The 12406-nt window shown below is 40.8% G+C and overlaps 1 protein-coding gene across 8 annotated transcripts in view; it reads right to left on the reverse strand.

Moving 5' to 3' along the window:
* LOC137340905 (histone deacetylase 9-like) overlaps nucleotides 1-12406 on the reverse strand; it is a 641963-nt gene that overhangs the window by 301011 nt on the left and 328546 nt on the right. For all 8 annotated transcript variants that reach the window (XM_068003748.1, XM_068003726.1, XM_068003718.1 and 5 more), the window contains 2 exons: nucleotides 9903-10026; nucleotides 5351-5472 (listed from right to left, as the gene is read on the reverse strand). In XM_068003748.1, the coding sequence (XP_067859849.1) occupies nucleotides 5351-5472; nucleotides 9903-10026 (246 nt within the window). The remainder of the gene's footprint in view (nucleotides 1-5350; nucleotides 5473-9902; nucleotides 10027-12406) is intronic.

A 12406-nucleotide genomic window follows, 5' to 3' on the forward strand; every position in this document is an offset into this window, starting at 1 on the left:
AGACCAAAACTAGGGGCCATAAATATAAGATAATCACTAATAAATCCAATAGGGAATTCAGGAGGAACTTCTTTACCCAGAAAGTGGTTAGAATGTGGAACTCGCTACCACAAGGAGTAGTTAAGGCGAATAGCATAGGTGCATTTAAGAAGAAGCTCGTAAAACACATAAGGGAGAAAGGAATAGAAAGATATGTTGATGGGTTAGATGAAGAAGGGTGGGAGGAGGCCCGTGGGGAGCATTAACACTGGCCTGGATCAGTTGGGCCAAATAGTCTGTTTCTGCGCTGTACATTCTATATAATTCTATGTAATTTGTACCAGGCAGTGAGTGGTTTAACCAGCAGCCCTTAAGGGCCCTACTACAGGCCACGCTAGAAAGGCATAGACATTTCTTGGGGCCAGGAATGCTTCTCCTGACAACACAAAAATATTGCAGCCGACTGCAGGCTGCTGTGTTGGCCCCTTCCCAGTGCGCCACCCCCCCACCCCGCTTCTACTAATCACATCAGGCTCGGCTCACCCATTGAGCCAATGAATTTCCTGTTGTGACGAGCTACCCGCTAGTGCTCATTAAGCACTCGGCAGCTCACCCGAGTTACTCTGACGAGGCCTGAAGCTGAAAACAGTTCGGGCCTCCTGACATTGGCTTCAAGCTCCACGAACTTCATGCCTGTTTTGGATGGAAATTGAAAACTCCACCCTACATTGTCTCCAGTCTGGAAAATGCAATCTCTTATACTCTTACTGATTATCAGTATCACTTATCTTTTTCCCCATGGATATTAACTCCTCTAATATAGGTGGTGTGAGCTGTCTCCACAGTTATTTCATGGGAACAAAGGAACCTGAACCATGTGTGCCTAAACAAACTGAAAACAGCTACGTTACAGAACAGAAGTGGCTACATAGAAACAGGCCAGTGATCCCCATCACAGCAGGAAATTGTAGTAAAATCCTAAAGAATCTCAGTGTAATTTGTTTAAATTAAGTAAAGCTCATTATCATTTCTGCCCCATTCTTTTCCCCAGACCCTGGCAGTTCCATCAGTGCAGTGATAAAAATGCTCAATAAAGCCAATTAATGCATTCACACCATATCTCAAAAAAAAACTACAATTAGTCTTGAGGAAAATAAACGTTCATATATGACAACAGCCAGGCATGTCGTAGAATATCCCTTGGAAGGACATTTAGTTTTTTAAAAGCGGCACTTTAGCAGCTTGTTTGTTATTTACAATTCCTTTGGGGACAACCCACTAAAAAAGAACACCTGTAGTCATTAGCTCAGAAACAATTAACTCATCTCAAAACTTTCTGCCTCAAGTTTCACCATAACCAACAATGAGAGAAAAAATTGATTGTAACAGTTTACATTTGTGCCCTCCAATTGATCTGAATGGTTCATGTCGACAACTCCAGTCCCAATGAAAAAAGCTAATTTTTCTTGTGGAATACAGAAAAGTTGACACATCGGTTGAAAAGCTGACCTTTTGCATGTAAGAAGGCCTGCAACTATGCTTCAACTTCCTCCCCCTTCCACCAGTGCTAGGCCATGCTGGAGGTTGGCCTGCGCTGGAAGTGTCCCCAGGCCATGTTAATGACCCAGAACAGTAAACCCCGATGTTCTTGAGCCTGAACAGGAGCAACGCACTTTGTGTGCAATGCTTCTGTCTAGTGGTGAGGCCAGGGCGGGAAAGGAAAATTTGCCCTTATATTTTTTAAATGAGGCTTCGAAATGTCGTGGGATTACTTCAGCTCAAAACTGCAGACATTAATTATTTCTTGTGTTTTGTTACTGGTATATTCATCATATAAAACAGACTTATCTGTGTAATCACTTCTCATTAGTAAGGAGCTTTTTAATTCTAATTCATACTGCAAATTTGTGCACAAAATAACTACTATATTATATATATTCTTTCAAATTCTAGTTTTACATCTCACTTGAAACTAAGCAGGTACTACCTTAGTGTGTTGTGGGGAATCGAGACCAGAAGGTCCCAGATTAGATTTCTGGTCTGTGCTAAGCTAGCTGATCTCAGTTTCGAGGAGCAGTACAGTAGGCTGCCAAAACTGGCATCAGCAATCTTGGAATAAGGAGAAACTAAGTCAGGGTTCCACCTCTTCATGTACTTTCCAGCAGGGATCATTGGAAAGTAAAGTGCGTGAATGTTGGGCTTAAGTGAGAATATGCACGGACAGGGGTGTCAAAGTGAAAATGGAATACAAGTGAGGGGGACAGTGTGGGGATGAATTAATCCAATAACAGAAACAAAAATAAAGGAAGAATATGAACACATGATTCAAAAAGCACTGCCCAATTAGTCCTGGTCTCTGGATAATGAATGCTTGTTTATGGTTACTGACTCACATACAGTATGGTATGTTATGATACTAATTTTTTCCAGTGCAGATGCAATCTGATTAAGTAATGGCAACAAAAGAAAATGATTACATGACAGAAATATTTCTATTTTTAAAATGTGATGATTTATTACCTATCCAATTGGAAGGTGCCCGAAATGCTCTTTTCCCATTAATTGTCACTGACTCTGAAGTAGTATAATAAACTTACAAAGCACTACCGCTCAAAATTAAGAAACTCTGGTTACGCACAATCCTCATGATCACTTTATTACATTCAGGCACAGCTGAAACCTGGTTTACTTATAGAATGGAAAAGTTATGGGTAATTTTATAACTTCCCGCTCCCAGTAGGGAGCCTCATCCGTCAAGAGCACATAATTGAAATTTGGGCATGTGATGTTCTGACTATTTAAATGAATGGTCAGAAAACCATTTGCCTCATATAGCTGTATTTCCAATATGCTCTGCCAGCAAGTGAGTGAGGCTCCCCACCTGGACCACTAAGATGTAAAATTGTCTGTGAACTTTAAGTAAGATTCCTGAGGAAATCATTCTCCCTAGAAAGCATATTATAGCTCCACCTCAGCTTGGCTTAATTGGTAGCACTCTCCCCTCTGAGACAGGTAGTCTAGGACCTGAGCACATGAAATTGGGTGGAAACCCCAGTGTACTAATGAAGGAGCGATACATTCTTTAAAGGTACTATTCTTTGCATGATACATTAAACCGAGGCCCTGTCTGCCTGTGCTTGTGTCTGTTGCTGAGGTGGATGTTAACGATCCCATGGCAACATTGGAAGGATAGGGAGTTCTCCCAGAATCCTGGCCAACGTTCTTCCCTCAACTTACATAATTAAAAACAAAACAGATTAACTGGCCAATAATCTCATTGCTATTTAGGAGACATGGTTATGCATAAAATAGCTGCCACATTTGCCTACATAACAGCAAAGATTGCATTTCATAGCAATTCATTTTCTGTGAAATACTTTCAGATGTCTTGAGAGATTTGATAAGGTGCTATATAAATTTAAGTTCTTTCTTTCAAAAAGTTGCTGGATCTTCACATCATCTTTTTCATTTATATTTTAAATACTTATGGGAGAGTCACTACAGCATTTATTGGGAGTAATTTTGACTTTGAGTGATAGAATAAAATGGGCAATATCGATTCAGTCACCCATTATACATCTCTCCTGATTTTCACTGCAATTGTGGAAATGAAAATTGAGAGAGATGTATAAAGGGTGGCTGCATCAATATTACCTGTTTTACACTATCATTTAAAGTCAAAATTACTCCCATTAACTGTTATAACACACAAAATAATCAACTCCCAAAGGAGGATGAGGTTATGGTTTATCGTATTGATCTGCCCCTAACTTCATTGGATCACTTTGAAAAATCACATCAGTCAAAATTCTTCAGTATATTTAAATGTTACTGTTGTATATAAAGAATGTCTGATAAGAGGCTACTTATAAGGAAGTCTTATTTCTTTAGCTGCAGTGTACTATAAAGGTTGTTGGAGTCTTGTTTTTTTTATATCCTGTGTCAAGTGTGCAATTCAAGTTGGGTAATATAGTCAGAATTTGTTCCACAAATTTTCCATCTTCTCCTGAAGGTGGTAACTCACATTGGCTATAGTTCCACAGGTGCTATATCAGCATATCCCCAGCACTTGGCCCATTCTTCATGAGTAAGCCCAGACATTAAATGTTGACCATGGGACCCATCACAACCAAAGCCTGGTCTTTGTCCTGTGTGCTAAACATAACAAAATTGTAAATTCATTCTCCTGTCCTGTCTATAGATAACGATCAGGAGAGGGAGCCCTGGCTGATTTATTTTTAATCCTTAGCTCAGGGACACTAATGCCAATTGTAACATTTCCAGGCTGCCAGACTAAGATCAGCTAATAGCACAGACTGGGGATTGAACCTAGTTGAAATGGCTCAGAACCACACTATGTAGTGAAATTGGGTGATCTGTGAAATCTAATTAATTTTTTTATTGGTTAGTTCTTAGTGTACTCTTCATAAAAAATAAATAGCTTAAGAGTAATGTCTTGTTACTACAGAATTTGGGATCAATATTACTAATGAAAATGTGAACTCAATATTAAAAGAGAAGAACATTCAACTGAACAGTCCCATAATCCTTCAATGTTATAAAGGGAGCTACTTGTATTTGTTGCTGTGCTAACTGCTAGTTAAAGGTAGTCTGAGAGCAGACATTTTTTATAAAACTTCCTGTTATGAGGCATTATGAATGGTGACACTGACCTTAGAGCAGTAATTTATCCATGATGTCACACAAGGGGGAATTGCATGCAAAATACCCCTCCCAGGCTGCCTCTTCATCATCAATTTTAAAGTATAAACCATAAAAAAAACAATACAACTGTGCAACACCACTAATAGAACAGGGTATCCCTTTATTACTGATAGGATTATGTGGCCATCCAGTAGAATATAGTTTTCCTTTAAGAGCAGTTCCTGTTAAGAGTAAAAAGCAAAATACTGCAGGTGCTGGAAATTGGAAACAAAAAGAGAAAATGTCAGAAACACTCAGCAGGTCAGCCAGCAACAATGGAGAGAACAGACAAGATGGTTTGGATATGGACCCTTCCTCAAATAAAGGGTCCATACCTGAAAAGTCTTGTCTGTTCTCTTCACAGATGCTGACAGAATTGCTGAGAGTTTCCAGCATTTCCTGTTCATTGTTGTTTACTGAAAAGCCAAACTCAATCTTAAGGAAAAAGTTGATACCAATCAGCCAAGCTAAACATAAGAAGATCTTGAAAAGTTTTACTTTGCATATACGATTAAATGAGTGTATATAGATTTCTCAATACAAGTAGAGGCATCCTGTGAGTAGTACGGTTATCCTGATACAAAATAAAATGTCTCATTTTTATTAAGACATTGCAGGTCCAAAGGGATTTCACAATTAAAGTGGTAAACATGGATTCTTGACTCACCCGTTTTTCGCAGGGGGAAGTCATCCTTTGTGTCATGATTTCCCGGTAATGTTTGCTTGTATGATGGAGATGTTCCACTCTGTGGTGGGGAGCTCTGGTCCAATGAAGCATGGTGGGCCCCCCTGGCACAGGTACAAAGGGTAGCAAATTAACACAACCATTTTTCAGACTATACAATAAAATGGCAACAGAAACTTTGCAGATGGCCGCTTTTCATCTTATTTAATTCTAAAGCAAAGGAGAGTGAATACATTCTTCCATGTCAATCATTCACTTTTGTTTGTTTTAACTTGTTGGATCATCATGAATCAGACCTGTACCACATTCCCTTTGCATTATTTTTTCCTGTACCCCTCCCTACGCTTTAACATTCCAACTGCATTAAACAGATGGTGGTCAAACTGAAAAATAATTGCAACCCTTTTACAACTTTGAGAAATTACACTCAAACTTTCTACTCAATCTAAAAACAAATTTTATGTCTTTCTTATCCCTCTGTGGAAAGTCTCCTATACAAAGTTCCTGACTGGTTCAGTGTTGGTTCAGTATCTGCTCAAAGAAGTGTAGAAATCATAGCAGAGAAGGAAGGCATTCAGCACACCCCTGTTCCAGTGCTACCTCCTCAAGTAAAGCAACCTACTCTAATCCCATTTCATTGTCATTTCCCCATGTCCTTTAATGTCCTTCCTTCTCAAATACTTATCCAATTTCCTTTTAAATTATATTATAGGTTCTGCCTTTGTAGCCAATGGTGGTAAAGTATTCCAGATTCTAATAACCTGTGTGAAAAAAAAATTCTAATTTCCACTTTCATTCTTCTGGTGAGAATTCTGAGTTTATGACTCCTTGTTATTGATTAGATCCCCCTTAATCTTTTCTGTTGAAAAAAGACTCAATTTTACAAGTATTCACTGCAGTACTGAGGAAGTGATACATTGTCAAAGGTGCTATTTTTCAGATGAACCATTAAAACTCAGCTTTGACTGCCAGCTTAGGTGGGTGTAAAAGGCAGTAATCCAAAAAAAAGAGGCAGTTCTCCTGGTGTCCTGACCAACATCTTCTCTCGACTCCACTAAAAACAGACCATCTGATCAACCATTCAAAGTGGGAACTTGCTATGCACAAACAGACTGTAGCAACATTGGCTGCACTTCATTGGCTGTAAAGTGATTTGACATGTCCAAAAGATGTGGTAATGCACTAAATAAATGCAAGTTTTTTCTATAGTCTCTCATTCCTGGCATTATTCTACTACCACCACCACAACAGCAACTTACATTTATATAGCACTTTTAACATAGTGAAATATCCCAAGGCGCATTACAGGAGCGTAATCAAACAAAATTTGACATCGAGCTACAGTAGCAGATATTAGGACAGGTGACCAAAAGCTTGGTCAAAGAGGTAGATTTTAAGGACCGTCTTAAAGGAGGAGAGAGAGGTGGAGAGGCGGAGAGGTTTAGGGAGGGAATTCCAGAGCTTAGGGCCAAGGCAGATGAAAGCACGGTTGCCAATGGTGGAGCGATGAAAACTGGGGATGCACGAGAGGCCAGAATTGGGGGAGCGCTGAGATCTCAGAGGGTTATAGGGCTAGAGGAGGTTACAGAGATAGGGAGGGCAAGGCTATGGAGGGATTTGAAAACAAGGATGAGAATTTTAAAATCGAGGCTTTGCTGGACTGGGAGCCAGTGTAGGTTGGCGAGCACAGAGGTGATGGGTGAATAGGACTTAGTGCGAGTTAGGATACAGACAGCAGAGTGAATCTTCATTGTGTGCCATCTTGCTAGTTCCTGCTGGTATCCCACTTAGCAGAGCTCAACTTCACTCATTAATCTTTCTCCTGCAACTTCTGCTCGACGTCCCTCCTGGGCCTCCACTCTGCCTACAGGCCTCTCATTCTGTGATAGTCTTTCAGTTTTTACTACTGCTCACTCCCTACCTTGTCTTAGTCTTGCCCTCCTGCTTGCTGTCAGGCAGAGCCAGTATTTATTTAAAAGAACCTGCAGGCCCAGTCTCTACTACTGTCCCTCTTCTTCTGCCAAGCCTCCACTTTCCTTGCTGCTTAGTTTCCCGCTGTGACAGACTTTGGTCCCTAGCTGCTCCACACCCTGCCTCATTCCTGCTCTCTTACGCTCAGTGGCCTCAGTGTTTATTACTATTGGTCCAAGTACTCTGCTGTTCAGATCACCCTACCCAAGTACTCTGACTCCAGGCCTTCTGCTTTGCTCTTCAGCTGATAGACCCTTTCTGACAACAATGAGATAGATTTTCAACTTGCATTTCAAATGGGCCGCCCATTATAGAAACTGCCTGATTTTTATTTCCATTGAGATGAATGACAATGTAAATCAAGCAGTGTCTATAACTGACGGTTGAACCACAGTGCAATTTTATACCCGAGCGGCAAGTTCAAAATCTACCTCAATATATCAATGATTATTTGATTTATTGCTAAAATGCTAACTGGAAAAGCAAATGTACCTAACGATAAAGTTTTTATTTTTTGAGAGGAGCGAACAAAGTTTATCCTATGTTAAACCACAAAAGCAAATGATATTCTATAAAGTTCCCAAGATTTCCACCCAGTACCGATGAATAGATGCAGATACAAACTGTGTCAGGTTTAATCATGTTGCGTTAAGAGATTTACATATAGTGCTGTTGCTGTGGGGATTATTCAAGTCAGGTCCTAGATGGAACAACATCTCGATGGAAAGATAAATTAGATAGCAACATTTTTGCTGCAGGCCGCCGCACTTTTTCCTAGGCCAAACCCTTACCTTCCTGCTCCCTTCCAGCACTAGACCTCAGCCTCCCAATCATCCGAGCCCCAGCCATTGCCTCCCTGCTCTTTAAATTCCATTCCTGTCCCCCCCCCTCCAAGCTATGAACCCCTGCCCGAACTATCCCTTCCTCCCAGCCCCAATACACCCGCTCCCTCTTTCAGATCAATGGAAAGATGACATTATTTTTGCAGCTACCAGAGGATTGGCGTCTCGATTTTGGCTCCACATCTTCTTGGACAATGCGAGGAAAAGGAAAAGGTGAAAAACATACTGAAACAGAGAAAAAGTGAGAGACATAGAGCGAGAAAATTTGCAAGAGGAAAAACCAGAGAAAGAGACAGACAGACAGAAAAAGTAGAGGCAAACAGATAGACAGAGTGAGGTAACTGGAAAAAATTAGCAAATAGAACAAAGACAGTTATAGGAAGAAAGAAAATGTTTTCCCCCGTCAGCAAAACCACAGGAGATCTACTAATATATTAAAATGATATACAACAGAAGAAAAGGTACATGGAAAATTAGAAACAGAAGTAGGTTGCTATACTTCTGTAGCTCACACGACACCACATCATTGGCATTACAAGCTATTATATAATACCACGTTAACAATAGGTCTCTGCAGAATTCAGCAATAGAGCAATAAATGATTTAGTCTGATGATATAGCATGATAGCAGTCGCAGCATAACAAGAAATGTGTTATCATGTCAAAAGGCAAAAGAGGATGAACAAACAACACCTTTTATTGTATGTTTACTCCTCTCAATGTGATAGGAAGATAACTCAGTTAGGTTTTCACTATGTTTAATAATCCAAGAGAAGAAAGGAATACAAAAATCACTACGACACTTAGCCTTTAACATTCTATTCAGTTACCAATGAGGGATTTTTTTTTATTATAGTAACAATGACATTAAGATATAAAGCAATGACTAAAAATTTTGGCATTCTCAGTGCAAATCATCCCACAAGCAACTTTGTTTTGGACAGCTGTAGTTAGAGGGAATCATTGGTGGAGCTCGAGGTATTCTTCAGATACTGAATTAGGAATTAAGTGTAATCCTGGTTCAATTGATAGCACTCTCACTTTTGAATCATAAGTTTGTGGGTTCAAATTGCACTCCAGGACATCTCATAGTAATACTTAGGGGTGCTGCATTGCTGGAGGTGCTGTCTTTCAGATGAGATGTTAAATCAAGGTCCTGTTTGTCTGTTCGGATAGACATTAAAGATCCTATGGCATTATTCAGAGAAAAGGGAGTTGCCCTGGCCAACATTCCTCCCTCAACCTCTACCTAAAACAGATTAACTTATCATTCATTTCATATCAGTTTGTGGGATTTTGTTGTGTGCAAAATGAGCACCACTTTCAACTATAAAGCACTTCAAAGTAATTCACTGTATGTGAAACATTTTGGGACATCCTGAGAGATGTAATAAGGCACAATATAAATACAAGTTATTTCTTACTTTGTTTGGGGATGCTGAAAATTACTCCATTATATAGTGGATTTTTATCTTTCATTTCATTAAAATAAATTCTTGAACCTGACACCACCAATTAGTCCAGCAAGACCAATGTCTTGTTTTGGCCTAGTGGGCCATACTCAGAACAAGGAACATTATAATTAAAAGATGACTGAAACTTATGCCAACACGTTGCCCAGGATTTACATATCTAATCCGATTTCTGAATATTGTAATTCAATCAAAGTAGCAGTTTTGCTGCAAAAACATAAAAGCTATTAATTGGATGATGACACGTACATATACCAGAGCTTGGGGTGTTGAGGGAAGGAATGGTTCTGTCCACTTGATGGAGACTCTTTTGCTGACTTGCTCAACAGGAACTCCTGAAGTTTCTGTTTGACCTCAGTACTGGCCACTGCACCTGAAAAAATATGTTATTTAGTAATTGTCACATTTTAGGTTCTTTTAAACACTTTTCAACAGAAAAGTTTCTGTTGGGGGGGGGGAAAGAGTTATCTTTAAACATGGCTTAAAGCATGGTATATTCACACAAGTTTTAAAAATGGCTCAGGGATAATAGATAGTTAAGATACTAATAAGCTAGCTTTGCTATTGCTTCCCCATAGACTGTAAATAATAAGCAATTTGTCAGCCTGTCTCAGCATTTGGCAAACATCTCACACTTACTGTGCTGGAGAGCCTTTGATCTCTTTCTGGCTGTGAACATGGTAGATAAAACATAGAGTCACGTACAGAGTCAGACAGTCCGGTAGAAAGTAGAGAGAGCCTTCACCAAGAATTAGAGGGTAGAAATGTTGGAGTATAGTTAAAAGTCACTGAAGCATGGTGTGATCTTTATTTTGTATCATTGTCCATTGGAAGTGAGTCCAGTAAGTGGGATGGCAGAACTTGGGGTTCACTATTTATTAAATCAAATCTTAATCCAAGTTGTAAAGTGGGGGGTGTTTTTTTATGTCAATATTGCCAAAAGTATGTTCCACAATATTGTCAAGCATGTTATTCTTATGGTTTGTTATTTAATGCCTGACAGGTACAGGCAGAAATTTAAGAAATATTCATCTTCACTGTCTGGGTGGTAATCTGCCGGAACGGATTGCCTGCCTGTTATAAGAATACAAGAACGTAAGAAATAGGAGCAGGAGCAGGCCATACAGCCCCTCGAGCCTGCTCCACCATTCAATCAGATCATGGCTGATCTTCAACCTCAACTTCAGGTTATAGAACCTGCCCAATTTTTATTCCATTGAAATCAATGCTTATAGAGAAATTATTATTAAACTCCAGATGTGGCTGGAAAGCAAAGGAGTTGCAAGTGCTGATCATCTTGTGGCCTCAGTTACATCACAGGATTTCTAAGAGTTTGGCAGTGGTTTACCTTGTGGCCTCCTTTGCCACATTTAAAACACCTGAGCCTAGAAATCGGATCAGGCCAGAAAAACGGGAGCTGTGTGGCCAGATTTCTAGGCGCAGGCCTCATTCTCTTCAGATCTCTGACATCTTTTTAGTTACCGCTTTCCAGCCTGGGCCGAACAGCTGGCTCACTTAGTGGGACAACACAAAGCATCTGGTCCCCTCCTGTGTAATGGCTTCCCTTTGCTCCAGGCCACAGGATAAACAGCACATGTGCCCAGCTGCCCAGTTTACATTTTTGATCAAGTAACCAGATTAAATTATCTGGTATTGTTTCCGGAAATCTATCTCTTAACATCAAACGGCAAAGAGCTGCGTAGACTGTTGTGCCTTCGCTTTCCAGTCATTAATGAGGGAGACGTAGGAGGCCACTTGATATGCTGCCATGTTGCATGAGGATAAGCAAGTAATTGGGTGTGACGACTTCAGCAAGGTGATGAATGGACAGCAGGGGCAGCCACTGGCAGAACCCAAGAGCAGCACCTAGATGCTGTCCCAGCTGGAGATGAAGCTGGGGTGGACAGTGGTCCAGCTGCAGGACCATACAGGTAATTCGCAGCCTGCCATGTGCCGCAGGTATACCCCACTGCACAAGGGGTCAGAGGAGCAGGAACAGGAAATGCACATCCTTTAGGCAGGTTTCCATGCATCTCAGGGGCTTCTGGGGGCTGGGAGGATTGTCAGCCGTGCAGGCGCATTTAATGAGGAGCACATGATCTTTTTATGTGAGCCAAAGGGCTAACACATGAGGGACCTACCCTGGGAGAGGGAAATATGTCATATTTTGGGATCTTTTGTCCATTTTTCCACAGAAAGGCTTTTGAGCCACTCCTGCTCCAATTAAACAACTAACAGGAGGAGGAGGCTCTGCAAACATCCCCATCCTCAATGATGGCGAAGTCATTTGTGCAAAAGACAAGGCTGAATCATTTGCAACCATCTTCAGCCAGAAGTGCCGAGTGGATGATCCATCTCGGGCTCCACCCGATATCCCCACCATCACGGAAGCCAGTCTTCAGCTAATTCGATTCACTCCACGTGATATCAAGAAACGGCTGAGTGCACTGGATACAGCAAAGGCTATGGGCCCCGACAACATCCCAGCTGTAGTGCTGAAGATTTGTGCTCCAGAACTAGCTGCGCCTCCAGCCAAGCTGTTCTAGTACAGCTACAACATTGGCATCTATCCGACAATGTGGAAAATTGCCCAGGTATGTCCTGTCCACAAAAAGCAGGACAAATCCAATCCAGCCAATTACCGCCCCATCAGTCTACTCTCAATCATCAGCAAAGTGATGGAAGGTGTCGTCGACAGTGCTATCAAGCGGCACTTACTCACCAATAACCTGCTCAGCGATGCTCAGTTTGGG

Source organism: Heptranchias perlo, chromosome 2 (assembly GCF_035084215.1).
Source record: "Heptranchias perlo isolate sHepPer1 chromosome 2, sHepPer1.hap1, whole genome shotgun sequence".
Lineage (NCBI taxonomy): Eukaryota > Metazoa > Chordata > Chondrichthyes > Hexanchiformes > Hexanchidae > Heptranchias > Heptranchias perlo.